An 18,316-nucleotide genomic window follows, 5' to 3' on the forward strand; every position below is an offset into this window, starting at 1 on the left:
TGTTTGCAGTCTGATCTGCTGTTGCCAAGCTGCAGTCCACTTGTTATTCCCCTTCAAAAGTGGAATTTCTAGTGACCCACTCTCTTACTGAGAAAAAGCAGTTAATAACTTTAGGAACTGAAATGATCTCCAAGAACCAATAGCTTCTCTAGGAACATTCAGCAGAAATGACAGTAGATACAGAGCATAGAGACAATAAGCCTTGTGAACCTCTGGGACTAGGAGTGGCATCTGGTTGCTTTTGACATTTTGAATTCTGAATTTATTGTTGATGCAACTGTTTACCACAGCTACTTTCCTTTCTTCCTCCTCAATACCGCCAAAAAGCTGCCTAAATCTTGAAACCATTGGTAGTTGAGCTGTCTCCCAATAAAAGTGGCTTTTGGTTGTTTTGGGTTTTGGGGTTTTTTTTTATCTAAGCTTAAAATTTAAGGGCAATCCTCAGTGTTCATATAATATGGAATATTTTGCATTTTTTATGTGTGTAGGTGCAACTGGCATAGAAGACCGTTTGCAGGATGGTGTTCCAGAAACCATTGCAAGCTTGCGCAAGGCTGGGTTGCAGATTTGGGTTCTTACTGGAGACAAGCAAGAAACAGCTGTTAATATTGCATATGCCTGTAAGCTACTAGATCACGATGAAGAAATCATCACTTTGAATGCTGAATCACCAGTAAGTAGATTCAATATACAGCTTGACCAATAAACTAATTTTTCTTTACTTTCAACATGTGCAATTACAAGTTTGATGGCTTTTTTCCTTTTCCTCTTTTTTTTTTTTTTTTTTTTTTTTTTTTTTTTTTTTTTGCTGCTTCTCCTGCTTCATCTATAATTTTCAGGTAGGACACGATTTTGAATACTTTTCAGTGAATCATGCTTCTAAACCATAGCCTCATGTATCATAACCTTACTGAAAACATGTAACTCTTTGGCCATGAATGACAATATGCCATAGCAGTATAAATCCCTTTCTTCAGTATGCGTTCTCAGAACAACCCTGTTTGTTTCTCTTGAGTGGCACTAATGAGTCTGAAAAGCAACCTGGTTTTAAATACATGTTGAGAAAGAAAGCAATTGATAACCTGTTGAGAATTTGTGCTTTATTTTATGCCACTGAAATGTAGTATTTAGATAACTCGGTCATTCATGTTTTCTCAGGTGGCTTTTTCTCTGGAGATAGAAGCAATATTTAAATTTTGATGATAGCAGTAAGAAAGAGTCAGAAAACCACATCTACAGTAATGCCTTGCTTCCTAACAGACTTTTTCTAATCCTTCTGAATTACTGATCTTTCCTGTGCTCAACTTGTTGCAAGCAGTCACAGAGTTTACTGATATGGTCTAACATACAAGGAACCAAACTGATAGTACTGTAGTCCTTTTATGGGGTGATAAAATTGGACTTCAGACCAGCAGAGGAGAGGTAGACCATCAGTATTCAGCTCCAATTTCTTTCAAAATGAAGAAAAGATAACAGCATTTTCCATTCTTGGGTGTATCAACTGAACTGGTAAATTAATTTTCCATGGCTTTTCTTTGTAGTCATACTTTGCTCTAAGACCAATAGCATTTCTTTTAAATGTTCATATATTCTCAATAACATCTTCTAGTTGAGTATGGCTAGGAGAGAGATTTCAGCTTAAATAACCTTTAATTGGCCTTTAACAATGCATAACTCTTTGATCGGAGTTGTGGGCGTATACATGGTGTTCATCACCATAATGGTGTTCATCACCATACTTAACTTGGTACCAATTATATATCATTTCCCAGCACTGTTATTCTGAGAAGGAGCTAAAAGAAATTAATTTAGCATACAAAAGTACACGTTAAAGAAGAATTAGATTTTAAGCCTTTCTACTCTTTACTGTTGTCATACCTTCTGCAAGAATTGTGTTCAGAACAAGTAGAAGGTTATTAAAAATTAAAACTTTAACAGCACAGCAAATAATACATTTCCCATATTAGTTATGCCTAAACATACAGCAAACAGAAGCCTTTGAATGCATGTTCTTTTCTCTCAAGCATTTTTATTTTGAATTTTTTTTCAGGAGACGTGTGCTGTCTTGCTGGAACAGTGTCTGCAATGCGTAGAGTCTAAATTTTCAAACACAATAGACGGAGCTACTGGAAGCATGACTGTTGGGTTCAACCCTCTCTATCCACCCTCTTCCTCTGTGCTTTCCAGCTTGGGCCTAGTCATTGATGGAAGGACTCTAGCTTATGCCCTGGAACCTGCGCTAGAAGATAAATTTCTTGCACTAGCCAAGCAATGCCGTTCAGTACTGTGTTGTCGCTCTACTCCACTCCAAAAGAGCATGGTAGTGAAACTAGTCAGAAACAAACTCAAAGCAATGACCTTGGCAATAGGTAAACACCTCTGTTTATACTAGCCTGTCTTGTTGTATACTATGTCTTGAAAATTTTGATTTTTTTTGACATGCAGTAGGACCCTCCCAGCTGCTTCGCAACTGAAGCAGCTTTCCAGTTTTGTCTAAAAACATACTGGACAATTCTAATATATTTATTCTAATGTATTTACTCAAAACCAGGATAGAATTCTGGAGTAGTATTAGGGATTTCTTCCTACAGAAGTTAGGTAATCAGGACCCGGTTGTGCTAAGAGGTTTTGACATGTCTGAACACAGCTGTGAAGAACTGGGTTATCTTATGTTGTGCAAAACACTATTTTGCAATCACTGTATTACACCCAAAAAATTGTTCTCAGTGCTGCTTCATCCAATCATGCTTAAACTCAAGGCTCTGTGCTTATCATTACAAGTCAGCCATACAGCACAGGCTATGACTTGGCCTTGTCATTATAGAGAGTGGATTTACAACTGGTATGCCAACACTTACACTTCTTCCCACCTAAACACTCAGTTGGCAAAGGGGAGACTTTGGCAGTCCATCTCTCTGAAGTTTGACAGGCTTTTCCATGTTTCTATGATTTTTACACAAGCCAACCAGCTCTTCTTTCCCTACCTCAAGTTTAGGTTCATGTTTCATTAGAAGATATGATTTCAGCAAATACTGTCACAAATACACATGTATTGGTTAATTATAGCTGGAACACACATTGGTGTGACCTGCCCATGAGAAACTCTAAGTACATACAATAATTGCCAGACTTGTGTGGCATTGACATCACCACATATGTACTGATTATCACAGTCTTCATACTCAATATATTATATCTTGCTCAAATATGCCTCCCTCCCTTTATATCTTTGGCTAGCTGACTGTGGACATAATCATTTGCATATGTTGTAAAAAACATCGGGCTCGTTAACTTGAATTATCCAGAATGCTTAAAAACACTGGTAGAGACTGGCCAGCTTGTATTTTCATTCTTTCTGAGCATCTTGAGCCTACGAGTTGAGCTTAAGCTCCTGCTCTAGCTTAAACCCTAGCTGTATGCGTCCTCCCTTTTAGACAGCATGAGCTAACTTGGATTGTATCACACAGTCACAAAGACATGAGCTTTGTCCGGTAAGCAGATACCATTCTTACGTGTGCCAACAGCAGGGAAACTGGTGACATGTGGTGTTCACCTCAGCCACTGAAGTTTAAAACCAAGTGTCTTGCCATATGCTTGTAGAGTATCATTTTTCATTAGCACACTGGCTGTAAATTTAAGAGGTTAAGAACGAGATACATATCTCATTCTGGTATCCTGTCTATGGCACCTATCACTTGTGGTATCATGATTGGAAGCAGAGTAGGGGGTGGTGGCTCTGCAACCATTCCAGTTAAATGTACCAGTCTTGGGTGTATTAAAGATCTCAGACTGGTCAACTCTACTCTCCTGACTTTTTCTTTCATTCATCTACATTTTAACTTGTATAAGTATTTTTACAGTGTAGACATTTTCATTGGCTTTAGATCTTCTTGCACATTTAATTCTTCATCATACCTGATTGCAGGCAGACTCTTAATAAGGAAGCAGAAGCTTATTCTCAGCTCTTTTACTATTAGTGCCGTTCAGGCCTGACACCTGAATTTTAGGTATTATTAAAGAGATGGATTTGTTTTATTGTTACTTTCCTGTGATAAAAAGGTCTAAAAAGATCAGAGTGTCATGGAAACTTTTCAAGCTTTGAACCTTGTATTCTAAAGGTATATTCTTTTCTACCTCGCATCTCCCTTACTATACCCAACCAACCCTTACTAAATATCTCTCTTACTATACTCAACCAACATTCAATAACAACTGTTTTTCCTTGTTTTGTTGCTGCCAACTGTTGTTGATCTGCTAGTGACAACAAAACTGCATTTTGTCTTCTTTAGGTGATGGTGCTAATGATGTCAGCATGATCCAGGTGGCAGATGTCGGTGTGGGGATCTCTGGTCAAGAAGGCATGCAGGTAATGCTGCTCATCCGGTGGAAAGCACTCACATGAGGGTGTGAAACAGCCACTTTCTACAGGTCACATTGTTCAGACTACCTCTGGGCAGTCAGCACAAATAAAGGAAAAGCAGCAAGTTGTGGTGAGGAGTGCCAGTGCCAGTTGTGTCTTAACAAGGGTTCTTTTGGCTTGAGTTTGAGCTCACGCTTGTTCTGAGATCTGTGATGAGTGTACACATACACTGCCTTACCAGAAAACTGAACTTGCCAGATCCTTCGAAGCAATGTGATTAAAGAAATGATGAGCTAAATAATTGTTTAAAGGGAAAAGAAGCTGAGCTATACATTATTTAGGAAATAAAGGTTCATCTTCTCCCGACTTTTATTCTCCTCTCTCCTGTAGTGCTTGAGTATATTTCTTCTATGGAGTGGCTACACTGACCAATACAACTGATGTAGCTTATTTGTGTGGTGTGGTGGTGACCCTTGGCCCAGACACCCACACATCTCACTCACTCAACTTAATCAGATAGCAAAACAGTAAAGTAGAAATTGTGGCCCTTTGCAGAACCACTGCTCCTTACACCTTATAGCAAGTCTTGGTTTGGCCACATTTCCAGTCACAGGGAATAGCAGGATGAGTGTGCTTGCCTTTTAGTCTTCTGGATGTGTTCCACCTATGATTACTGCATTTACCACTGTGTAAGAGGTTTTTCTCTCATCCCCAGAAGAGAGGATTTATGTGTATAGGATGTATAGATAATACATACTATTATCTCAGACTCCTCTACTGCTAGTGCAGATCAGCTGCAGTGTTAGGACCAGACATGTCAGTAAGACACAGAGAGAATGAAGAGGGTACCTCATTTCCACAACCTGCCTTGTATTTGGGCAGGCTGATTACATGAGAAAACAGAGTAGCTGAGTATATGTCAAATAGCTCTACAGGGAAAAGTGGGAAGTGTTTCCATCCTGAGGACCTGAGCAGATGAGTGTGCTCCTTAACTTAGTTACCAGTGGGTGGTTCTCTGACCCAAATTGCATTTTTTGCAGCATTGGCTGGATGTTTTGATCAAAAGGGAAGAGAGGCCTCCTTCACACAGTGCACAAGTTGGCTATAGAGCTTTATTTCATGGAATTTCATGAATACTGTAATTTATTTGGGACAACACACAAACTTAAGAAACAAAAATTTAAGTGATCTATGAACTTGGGTATCATCTTTATGCATTTTCTGACTCCAGATCATCAGAAGCTAGGGCAGGTCAGTGGAGAAAAGTCAGTAGATATTTTTTCTTATTTGTCATCCACTCTTCAACGTGTATGCATCTTCAAATCCTGCATAACTTCTGCAGTATCACTCTGCAGGTGAGCTCCAGAGAGCTCAGAGAAGGCTGGTTTTGTGGGCTCCCTTCCAAACATATCGATTCAAAAAAGTCTGCTGCAAACTTTTTTCTTAGGTCTTACCACCTCTTATGAACTTACCAATAAGCTCTGTCATCTGTGTATTAATTCAGATCACTTTTTTCCTAATGCAGATACAGACTGCTCATAGCATTTTTTTCTGACTCCCCTTTATGCTACTTTCGGTTGAGCTCATACACTTACAACAACGAGTACTCAAATCCCTCTGGCTTTTGCAGTGTATCCAGGTCTGAAAGCTATTTTCTCATTACCTCATTAAACTACCTGGTTTTATTTCTAAATGAAAGTTCAGCAGAGTGGAAAATGTTTATAGATCCCTTCCCTTACTGCAGGTCCTAAGGAACCGCACAGACCTCTTTACTATAAACAACTGTCAGAATTGTACACACGCGGGTACTCAGAAGGCGTTGAGCATTTAGATGTCTAAGACAGCAATACTGTCTGATTTATTTTCTTTCCACATTCTTTGGAAGCATGTGGAGCTGGAAGAAAAAAAAAATAAAATGTGAAAATCAAGTGGGTATTTTGAGCCTAAGTAAACATGCAAATGCAATTGGATAGCATATCTTTCTCTCTGTGTTCCTCACCATAATAAAAATGGAATAAAGAAAGAAAAAAATCATGACACTTCTCACAGTCTGCTGAGAAGTACTGTTAGAAGCACAAATGAAGCTGACGGTTTTGTTTTGACAGTGGAATAGGCTGAGATGGGGTGGAGGACAAGGAAGCAGACATAGCATAGCTGTGTTCTCCTCCAACTGCAAGATAGCTGTATGTCTGCAAGACAAATCAGACTTCTGTGCAGGGAAGTAATAACAAGTGTGTCTCAGTACCTGAGAAATCCTAGGATGTGTCAACATATTAAAAAGTGTCTCAATCCCTATATATATATCTACTGCTTAAATTGCAATGCATTCTTACACCTTCTCTTGCATACTGTTTTAGAGTTTATTTTAATAGCTTCTACAAGCACCTGCTTGGGAAAACTGAGCCCTTTTGATGTTTTACCAAGAAAGAGAGTTATGAAAACTTAAAAGGAAATATGTCTCTCATTTAAAAAATACAGACAAAATATACACAGCAGAGTGTAAGGAAGATACTGCTCCTTTGGACGTTTTCACCTTTCCTCCTGTTTTTGCTGAACTCAATTGTGAGAAAAAAATGTGATACCAAAATAGAAAATGAAATGTAAAATAATATTAAATTAAATCTTAATGTGATCCTGGGAAAAAGGAAAATCATAAAACGACCATGATAACACAAGTAGGTCTCATCTAGATGTACAGTGCCCAGAAATTTAGTCAGAATTAGAGGGAAACTGTGATTCATTTTGTCAGTGCCATCTGACAGTCTGCACAGTCCCAGAGGATTCTCATGTAATGTGATTTTTTTCTCATACATAGTTACAGAAAATGTGTGATTTTAAAAACCCCTCAAAACACTGATATCTCAGGACAGCCAAGTAAACTGTATAAACCAGGTCTTCAAATTAAATTAAATTAAAACTAATATTTTTATTGCTTTGTCTTTTAAAGTCAAATCATTATGATGCAACCACTTAATTGTGCTGTTTTTATCTTATTCTCTGGAAATTCCTTTTGCCCTGTAAGTACGCTGTAGATTTTACAGAGAAAGATACAGCTACCAAGGTCTTCACACATGAACCCTGAGCCTTCATGCTTGTGCAACTGCAACTGCCACCCATTCTCCCACCTGTTGCTTTTGTTGTTGCTTGTCACCATTTGCAATGTAGGCTGCAACCTCCTCCGAGTGAGGACAGGGTTGCCTTGCATGTCCTGCTGTGTTTGCTCATGGGTATTTCAAATGCATGCAGCAATAGCTGCATTTCAGAAGCACTGTCATGAATTTCGTTCTCCATGAGTACAACTTCCACTGACTGCTGGAGTCAAGAAGATTACTAGATTCATTGTTAGTGTTGAAGGTGGTGCTTTACAATACTGATTCCAACCTTTGTTTCATTAAAGGCGGTGATGGCAAGCGACTTTGCAATCCCAAGGTTCAGGCATTTGGAGAAGCTTTTGCTTGTTCATGGCCACTGGTGTTATTCCCGACTCGCCAACATGGTGCTGTATTTCTTCTACAAAAATGCAGTAAGTGTTTGACTTGGCAGCTTTATGGCACCACATGTTTCCAGGGTTTATTTTGTGCTAAGTGAGCATTAGGTCAGCCTTCAAATGGTTTATAAATAAGCTGCAAAGAAATTTGCAGAGCTGAAAGACAGCTGGCTGCCATTTGCAGAAACACAGGACCCACTCCATAACAGCTACAGTGTGGTGCTGAATGTGCAAATTAGGTAACACAAATAACAAGCACTGCTGAAGAAAAGTTTCTTTACAGAGCAGTTTTGCAGGATTTAGCTGGCTGGATACAGGAGTCTTTAAGGCCAAAGCCATCCAGTATTGGTCCCAAGCAGCAGTTGAGTGTGTTTTCTCTTCCTGACTGTATCTCATCATTGTTTATGAATCACTGTGCATACTTCTTAGTGACATGAGATAATTTGAGTCCTCTTTGTGTCTCAGATGGGGAGACCAAGAAGGTTTTTTCCTTGATTTGTTTTATTTCCAACTAATGAAAAGAGTTCATTAGAAAGGAAGCACACAATGGTAAAGAGCAGACGACGGGTCTGTGTTTCCTCCCTGGTGTATGAAACAGAACTCAATCCAGTACTGGGCATCGAGCCAGAAGCTGCTCAACTCCTTGGCCTCAACAAAAGCCCTTTGCATTGATCTTGGAGTACAAAGATGATTGATTGAAAACAGCCTAACAAGGAAACCAATAATACCACCAGCTGGGTGGGAGTCACTGGCAGGCACATATATTTGCTCACTTGCAACAGCTACAAATCACCTTGGGAGCAAGGCATATGAAGAAGCAAGGAAAAGAGGAGAGATAGAGCTTCTCATACCTCTGTTTGCTTCAGAGGGCAATCTATGAATTGTGTGCAGGAGACTGGATTTTGTCCTCAGTATCAGAAAAAAAGTGGCTTTCAGTTTTGTAAGAGTTGCTTTCCAATTTTAATCTAATCCTCAATTTTTATCAGAAGGAAACCATCATTTACTCAAAATCTTGAACATCACTGGAATACCTAAGGTGCTAAAGGATTAATGAAGTGTCTTTTTGTTAAAACAAGCATGTTAAAGTACATTCTGGGGTCAGAGCAGGGACTGCATGCAAGTGCCCTTTCAGACACAGAGGAATGAAGGGACTTTGTGATCTGAGCTTCTACTGGAGTCAGAAATAGCAAGCAGATTTAAGTTATGCTGTACTGAGTGGAGAGCCACCTGTTGAAGTACAGCAGTGAAATACACGGTGGTGTTCAGATGCATCAGTTTTAAGGCTTGATCTGAATGATGCTGAACATCTGTACTGCCACCCCCAGTGCTGGATGTTTCCAAGATACCCGTTGACAGTATCAAATCTGAACTTCCAAGTGGTGTATGCATAACCATCTTGTATTAAAAAAATTAAAAATAAGCACAGAAGCAATGTACATAAGACACTCCAGCAATCAGCAGCCAGAGATGCTGTTTATACATCGATGCTTTTGTTCAGCTTGGGTAAAATCTTCTGTTTTCTTGGGTACAACTGCCCTTGATTACAAGTATTATTTCTCATGACATTTTTAATACGACATTTTCAGACACCACTGCCTCAAGGCTAGAAAATAACTGAAGACTTCTCTTTTTGTTGGCTGTGTTTTGGCAGCCTTCAAAACTTTCTGAGAAATACTTGTTGCTTCTGACTCTAAACCATAGTTGGATATCCAGCCTATAGACATGAATATATCTGACACAGTGCCTGCCCTTAAGGAAAGATTATTAAAAATTGAAAGATAGAAGCACTTGAACCTTTTGCAAGGAGACTGTTCTGGATGATTCTCCACAGAGAGTCAAAATAGTTACACTGCAGATGTTCTGCAAGTTTTCTGTTTCCTCAAGTGTTGCTTTTTCCCCCCATTTGTTCATACTATGAAATTTTCTCCACTAGAACCTATCTAATTTAAAATTTAAACTTCAGTTGCTGCAAAGGCCATTTAGAAACTTAAATTACTTATCCAAGAAGATGTTTGGCTTCATGGAGATGGTAAAAATACAAGTATAAACTACAAAAAACATGACTGGAAATATCTGAGCTTGATGAAAAGGGATTTCATGTAAACAAAATTTTACCTGCACAAGCATGCACATCTTCTTTCCATTTATACATTGTCTCTGCAAGACATCACTGAAAAATTTTTGACATATACTTCATTCACTGAGAAATTCTCTCTGGGACCACATTCATAAAACAGCCTCATCTGGCAGGAGAAGAAGGGAAATATTTCTTTATTTAAAATCTTTATGTAAATTTGTTTTGTCTTTTTCAGAGAGGTAACGCACAGAGGCAAGAGAGAACATTTGAAATAAAATGAAAATCTTGTCTAATACGAGACAAAATTTCAGGAGAAAAAAATCTGATTTAAGCCTCATTTATTTGTATAGCTTTCGCCAACAACACTATTAAGACCCATAGTAGAGGTGGTAGGGAGATTTTCATCAAACTACTTTTTTTTGCCAGAGCCAAACTGTTTCCAAGACAGGTTAGCAAGGCTCTAGAGAGAAAATTTCCTATGTCCAGGATTAGCTGCATTTCATTTTAAAACAGTGAGAAAAAAGTACATAAATTCACATATTTATTTTAATTTATTTTTGAGAAATTGCTCAATAATTTTTTTGTTTTTGTTTTGGACATGGAAAAGAAGTAATTTTCAAAATATCTTCAATTTTGGAATGAAACTTCTATGTTTCAGATTAACTGTACTGAAGAGGGTAAGCTTTGATAACTCTGCCTTGTTTGGGCCAGAGGAAGATATTTTTTCTTGAAATACGTTTAGAGGAACATTTCTAGCGGTTGTGCTTAAAAAAATACTACCATTGAACTTTTCCTAGGTTAATTTATAGAATGGGGTCACTGATCAGTGAGGTGTATTTGCTGCTCATATACAAGCCACTTCAATGTAGTATGTAAACTTTGCCTGAGCATTTATCTACTTTATGTATATATGTGTGTGTGTGTATATGTATATGTACATACACATACATGTATGTACATTTGTGTACTGTAGGACTGACCTCTTATTCTGTGGCAATTCCCCTTTACAGGACAGATTTACTCTCCTTAAAGCAGCTTTCACTGACTAAGCACACCATAGCCTTTTTTTTCTTCCTATGTTTAATTTTCAGTCACATTTGGGCACACAGAACAGATCTGTATTTTCCTCTGTCTTTCTAAAATTCATGAAGAGTTAACATTCTCCATCTGACTGAAAGCTTTTTGAGAACAAAATACAAAAAAAAAAAAAAAAGAGGAAGTGAAAGGAGAAGTCATTTCCCATCGTCATTGTTAAAAAGAGGAAAACCCTCGACAGTTTCCAGCGGTTTTCTGGTCTTTATCACTTTACAAAGAATAGTAAACATGTTACTTTTAGGAGAAACAAGCCTGGGAATTTATTTCCTTCTCTAGGAAGCTGGCCATTTTCTTCTAGGCTTCAAGTCCTTCATCAGCATCTGAAATCAGCACCTTTCCTGAGCCCTCTGGATTCTCCATGCTGAACATACTGTAGAAAAAACTAATTGTGTGGTTTACCTAGAGGGCAGTGGTGGTTGGGAGAGCTTTCTACAGTTAGTTAAATTGCACCTCAGTGTTTCACTTGAACTGAAAGTTAATTTTGTGTGATGCCCGAGATCTGAGGTTCCAACAGCACAAAGACTTGCATGTGTGCCAGATGTTTGCAGCTTAGCCAAGTGGTCCATGCATCAGGAAGTGAGTTAAAGAGGGTAAGGGTATTCTCACAAGGATTGCTCATGTGTTCAGCTGGAATCAGAGTGGTTTCAGAACACAGTGGGATGATGGTCCTCCTTATCTTGTTATATTTACAGCATTGCTTGTTCTGTTTCAGATGTTTGTGGCCCTTCTCTTTTGGTACCAGTTCTACTGCGGGTTCTCTGGCTCATCAATGATTGATCAGTGGTATCTGATCTTCTTTAATTTATTCTTCTCTTCTCTTCCACAACTGATTACTGGTGTGCTGGATAAGGATGTGCCAGCTGAAGTGTTAATTGCTGTACCTCAGCTTTATAAAAGCGGACAGAATATGGAGGTAAAAACTTCTTGATTACTGTAATTTCTTTCCTGAATGCCTTTAGTTTCAACTGAAAACCAGCCCTGCTCCCAAAGGGTACTGACCAGTCTGAGAAGTCAGTGTTATTACTTTGTGATATTTCTTATCTGAGTCAAAATGCCAAAAGTACAGCTAAACAAAAGACACGCAAACAAACAAAGCCCCAGCCAGCTGTATTTTTAATACATGACAGGAGAGAAGGCTGGATTATTTAATTCAACCTAAACTGAACATCTCCTTCATGGTCCAGGCTCACAAATAACTACAAAAATAAAACAGATTGCATCTTGTAGCTAGTGCAGGCTTTTACAGAATAACCTCACAGTACTTGTTCAAAACTTCAATTCTCAGCCCTTTACAAAAAGAAGAGAAAGATGGCCTTGGTAGTAAGCACGATAAACTTAGTCTCTAAGGGAGGTAGTCACAGATGACAGATTGTGCCGAAATATCTGTTGAAAACACCTTGTCCCCATCTGCTTGAATTGCACAATGAAAACAGAAGGAATTGCTAGAGGAATTTGAGCCAAACTATTCCTGCTAATTACACGTGGAGTGTGCTGTGGGAAAGCCTTGCTGTTCAGCAAAACCATCTATATGGGGATGTTGTTTCGAAGGCAAAAGCCTTCTTAAGACTGTCTTACAAAGCTGTCCTCTGAGAGGACACAGTAAGTGGCTTTTGCCTCCAAGTGTACACTTGTATTTGGTACCCCACACATGTTATGGCATTGCTAGATACTCTCCTGGAAAGATGAAAGGAGAATTTGAGAGTAACTTATTTTAGTCCATTAGTCCAGACTGTGTCCTTTTCATCTGTTGTTTTCTGTTTTCTGCATTTCTTCCGTTTCAGTATATCACACTTGAAAGATCTGTACTATTAATACCTTCCTCTTGCATGTTTTTAGGATGATAGAACTCTTGTAATGCCTTAAGGCTTGCTGGGAGGTTATGTCTGCCTGTCTTCAGCAAGCAAGCTGAGAAGTGTCCCAGGTTCATAGAGCAGTTATTTCTCACAGAGAAGCCCAGAGATCATTCTAAGTTGTTGTTTTGTTTTGTTTTGTTTTAATCTATTGATCACATTCTCTTTATAGTTACCTAAAAAAGCATTTTAAAAACTTAAAAATCCTGTTCCAGGTGGGATCTCTTTCAAAGAGGGGCAACAGTATTATAGAATAGTTTAGATGGTTCTGGAGGCGAGCTGATCCAGACCCCTGGTCAAAACAGCCTCAAACCCGGATGAGGTTTCTCGAGTCTTAACTAGTCCAGTTTTGAATGTGTCCAACACTGGAGATTCCACAATGCCTCTGAGCAACCTGATACAGTAATTAACCATGTTAGTTCAGGAGGCCAAGTAACACCATAATTCTTTTTAAGCATCTTTCCATTCCCATTTTTAGGCTGCAATGATATTTTCCACAAAAGGAAGAGGACCTGATGAACCCAGTTGTTGGAGATGTAGAATAGATACCAAAATTATATAAACATTTTGCCATTTATAATTTTTCCTCATATCTAGGTCCTTTATATGACTATCTATACCCCTGAAATTGTATATTTCTGTAAACCAAAATGTTAATTTAATATTAGTTTTCACAAGCAATTTTCTGCACATACTTAGAGATATGTGTGTGTGTGTGTATATATATATGTGGGTGTTTTATATACATATTTATAGCATATATTGCTGCATGAATTGCCTCTAAAGACCTTTGTTGTGGATGTTCTCTAAGTACATGGGCATTTTCTGTTTTCTCTTCTGCCAGTAAGTACCCTGTGCTTGTGCTTACGTGATGTAGAACCCATTTATTCATGTTCATTAGTGGTCTGACTGTAATGTACAAAATAGGGCACCTTCATAAATATTTCCTGGCCTGAGCATCAGATTCAAACTATACCCTCTGCCAAAAAAAAAAAAAAAAAAAAAAAAAAGAAGGCAAAATACTTTAATTCCAGAACAGAGTGACTTGCATGTAGACTGTTCATGCTTCCTCCCCCAGGGTAGCAAAATGATTGGCAAAGTTATGAAGCTGTTTTCCCAAGCCCTTAAAACTGCCCTAGAAATATGCCCCTCAAAATACCTGTCGAGGCAGATAGGATCTTCATTATGATCTGATTTTCTTAACTTTTTTTTTTTAATGACACAGGAGTACCAACCACACATGTTTTGGATGAACATGATTGATGCTATGTATCAAAGCCTGGTTTGCTTCTTCATCCCCTATTTTGTAAGTGTTTGGTTTGAGCCATTCTATTTCAAGCATTTGGAGGAGAACTGGCAACACAGCTTGGGCTAAATTCTATCTTCTTTCTTACAGACTTACTATGATTCAGAGGTGGATATCTTCTCTTGGGGAACTCCCATAACTACAATAGCTCTTTTTACCATCATCCTGCATTTGGCTATTGAAACCAAAACTTGGGTAAGATACCTACAGCCTACATAGAAACTCACTGGCATAGACATAATTCCTCTCCTAGTGCCACCTTTTGAAAACATAAGATGGTTGCTTCTTTCCCTCAGCACGTTCTATTTTTAGCAGGCGTTTTTAAAAAGCATAGAAAAGGTTTTAAAATATGAACTGCAAACAGCTTTGCAGTGTTGTATTTATAATAAGAATTTTTAAATATACAAGGCTCTAAACTCTTCGCTGTGCATGGATTTGACTCCAGAAATTAAGAAGTTTTAATTTAATTAAGTCACAGCAAATTTCTCAGAATATAAAGAACCATACTTATGTCACTGGCTTTTCTTTTTTGGTTGTTGTTCTAGACTTTTCTCCACTGGTCATCTTGCATCTTCAGTATCATTTTATTTTTCTTTGTGGCTCTGGTTTACAATGCTTCCTGTCCAGTCTGCCATCCACCATCCAATCCCTACTGGACCATGGAAAGGCTGATGGGAGACCCTATGTTTTATTTCACTTGCATTATATCACCAGTTGTTGCATTGCTGCCCAGGTATTGTATCTTCTCTCATATCTTTTCTTGTATGTAAAAGCACTTTATGTATACAATTGAGAGAGCAAGAACATTTTCCACTCCCCATATTTTGTTTTGCCCACCAGCCAACTCAGTTTCTTTCAGCAGCTGATCATTTGAAGCCGGGCTGTCTAACCTATTCTGTGCTCCTGACCACAGGAACAGACCACAGCTCCTGGCCAAGAACCACAGGAATGGTATAATTAGTCTGTTGGTCAAACCTGCTGGCCATGCAGAGGTTTGCTACCCCGTGAGGTTCTCTGTGTTGCTTCCAGATTCAGTCCATCCTCACATAAAATGCATAGAGCCCAAATTCTGATAGTGTGTTGTGGACCTACTTGCCTATTTGTAGATGTAGGAGGTTTGCTCTACAGACTTATCTCCATTGCCTTTCCTAATCTAGGAAAGATGGAAGACTGTGTGTAATCACAAGGTGGATCACTGGCTAAAGATACAGATTTATTACACTGCCTAATTAAGTTATTAATCAAAATATTAGCACAGCATTCAGAGCTGTCCATCTGCAAGCTTTTTTGTGCAGAGCATTATTTTTCTATGTTGTGCTTTTGGCTTGGATATTTTCCCTTAATAATGTGTTGGGTATTTCCTCCTTTCATTTCTTTTCACATGCTCATTCTCCTCTTGCAGATTCCTGTACAGAACCCTTCAGGGAACACTATTCCCAACCCAGCTTCAGCTTGGACGCCAGCTGAGTAAACTGTCCCCAGAGACTCGCACCCAGCTTCTCACCGAGTTGAATGTAAAGGAGACGCTATGTCAGACACGGCTCTTTGCCGACAGCTTCTCCCCGAGTCTCGGCTCAAATGCTAGTGATTGTTACAAGGCTAATAACCAAAGCACTCCTTTGCCAACCTCTCCTCAGACAAGGGAGTCACTTTTCCGAGAGCACACAAAGGCAGAACATAAAACAGATCAGACTGTGGCTGCCTCTCCCCAGCGTGCTGTTTTGTATGAGGAAAACGAGCTCCCCTCCTCAGCAAGTAGTCTGGAAAGGTCCATGGGGTTTCATGAAGTTCGATGTGGCACTTCAGAGGTGGAGTCATTGCCTGTGGGATCAACATTCCCATGGAGCTCAGCAGTTGACCAAGCAGACTTCAGTTTGTTGAAGTGGATCACATCAACTCCACTGTTCAGTCACATTGGGACTGTTTTACAGGTGTCATCAAGCAGTTTACAAAATGAAACACAGGACAGTACGTGTGTGCTTGGCTCTTCTTTGCATGTGGACTTCAAAGGCTTAAAGGAAGAGAGCTCAAATAACTTGCAGGACAAAATGAAAGGAACCCCAACTGATCATTGTAAAAATGACAATTCTGAGACCACCTTTTTATGACGTGGGCCATAAAAGTATTTATATATTTTCTTATTGCACACATTTATAGTGAGATTACTCTATTTGTTTCCAAAGGTGAAACAGAAAATCAAAGGTACAGAATGATTATTTAAGAATGTTTAAATACAGTTTATTGAAATAAGAGCTTTAAATATAAAAAGAAACACTTGAAAGTTCCATTTATATTGTTTTATTTTTTCATCTCATTTTGTAAGGAAATGCCTTTTCTTTATTTTTCAGATGCTTCTCTTCTATTCTGACACATACTGTAAAAGCAAAGACTCTATCTACCATATTTGAAAGGATTAGATTCAGCAACAATTATTGATATCATTATAGGCCATTCAGTAATCAAGGAGGAAAAACCATGATAATAAAGAGTCACTATATTCCATCCATCATCTGCTTGCCAGTGTATTTTGTCACTGAGGCAAAGCTATGGAATTATTATACACCTCTCTGTAAATGTTAACAGTATCTTACCTCCACATTAATAATACTGATACTTTATAAATTACACCATGTTCTGATATTGCAGCCATAGCATTTGATGTGTTGTGATAAAACAATAAATAAATGACCATCCATATTGCAAAGTGACTTCCCAGTCTGGCATTAATTGTAACTCAGCCCTTCCCTTGGGTTAGCTGGTGTTTGGCTGGGCATGGCCTTACATCGTGCTGTACAAAAACCTTGCTGCTTGTTTGTAAGGAGGGATTTGGGGCAAAGAACTGGTATCTCATCTGCTGAAGAGTTTGATCTGGGAAGCCTGTGAACTTGGGTGCTGGAGCACTACCACAACCACTCTTACTGAAGAGGTCTGTTCTCCTTGCTACTGGGATAAGGACAGGCAGAGTGGAATTTTGTGAGACACCTTTGCTGTTGTTTCAGCCAGGTTAAATCAAGTCCTTGGGGATGGTGAAGCCACGTGGCCAGCTGTGAGGGTACATGCTAAGCAGAGGTATTTGAGCCTGGTGTAAAGCAGGCTATCTCCAGCCCCAAAAACAGGAAGCTGCACTGCTTTCTGAGGTTATCTCTGGGCCGACCTCCCATGGCTGTAAACCCCAGACTGCCACTGGTACATGGGTGTGCAGCTAACCTGTGCCAGCCTGATGGATCCCAGGGGCTTTAGCCTGGAATGTTACTTGGCTCTTTCCCACCTGGTCATCACCACCACATATGAACTATCTGCTGCACTTCCTTTCCTCAAGGTTTTCATGGCCTTTGTATTGCTTGCCATCAGCTTTTCTAAGGCCACAACTTGTTAGTGCCATGCTCTGTGCCTGGCAGCCTGCCTGCCCTGTGGATTGCCTCAGCGTGGTGAGACACAGTGCCTACCATCTGTCACTTGCTAATCCACTCAGGATCTTTATTTTTTTTTTTTCAAAGATTTATGTACACTGGCCTCTTTCCCAAAGGCTGAATTGATAATATGATACTGTGAAATGCCAATGAAAGAAAGAAATGAAAGCAATGTAAATAGGAGCAGTCAGCCTGTAAATATGTTACCCTCAAGAAACATGACACATCCACAAGTAACTAAACTGCATCTGGGATTAGAATTGACTAGGGACAGGGGAAAGGCACTAAGGGACTCACTACTGCAGTCTCCTGTGGACAGCTTTTAGCATATGATTGATTTGAAAATAATGAACCCGAAGCAGAAACTCTTTCTTTTGCCCTTGAGTTAAAGAGGAATGTTGGTTTTATATGTATGGGTTTTAGTGGAGGAGAGCACACCTACTGACTCATTTGTTACTAGCCGAAAACATGCTGGCATTCCTCTGCTATATTAGTTGTGATAGAAGTGGGGCAGTCTGAGTGGCCACTCCGTTTCCACAAGGGCGGGCAGGCATCTGCCCTGTCAGTGCCAACACGAGCCAGGAGTGTGGGTCTCGGCACACCTCTCTGAAGCAGGGCAGATGCCATCCCTTCAGAGCACTCTCCACGCCCTGGCAAAGGAGCCTGCAGAACTCAGCTCAGCTGTAGAAACCTTTGCAAAGGTCTCTAGCTGGGGGAGACAGCTCCCTGTT

General features: G+C 39.4%; 1 protein-coding gene across 3 annotated transcripts in view; it reads left to right on the forward strand.

Moving 5' to 3' along the window:
* The window catches only part of ATP10A (ATPase phospholipid transporting 10A (putative)), a 109,737-nt gene extending 92,858 nt beyond the window's left edge, over nt 1-16,879 (forward strand). For 2 of the 3 annotated variants that reach the window (XM_040056492.2, XM_040056493.2), the window contains 9 exons: nt 489-673; nt 2,051-2,369; nt 4,290-4,366; nt 7,758-7,883; nt 11,732-11,932; nt 14,095-14,175; nt 14,266-14,370; nt 14,721-14,908; nt 15,578-16,879. In XM_040056492.2, the coding sequence (XP_039912426.1) occupies nt 489-673; nt 2,051-2,369; nt 4,290-4,366; nt 7,758-7,883; nt 11,732-11,932; nt 14,095-14,175; nt 14,266-14,370; nt 14,721-14,908; nt 15,578-16,283 (1,988 nt within the window). In that variant the 3' untranslated portion in view covers nt 16,284-16,879. The remainder of the gene's footprint in view (nt 1-488; nt 674-2,050; nt 2,370-4,289; nt 4,367-7,757; nt 7,884-11,731; nt 11,933-14,094; nt 14,176-14,265; nt 14,371-14,720; nt 14,909-15,577) is intronic. The other variant, XR_005699595.2, reaches the window with a different exon arrangement.
* Nucleotides 16,880-18,316: the final 1,437 nt, after the last annotated feature.

Source organism: Hirundo rustica, chromosome 2, assembly GCF_015227805.2.
Source record: "Hirundo rustica isolate bHirRus1 chromosome 2, bHirRus1.pri.v3, whole genome shotgun sequence".
Taxonomy (NCBI): Eukaryota; Metazoa; Chordata; class Aves; order Passeriformes; family Hirundinidae; genus Hirundo; species Hirundo rustica.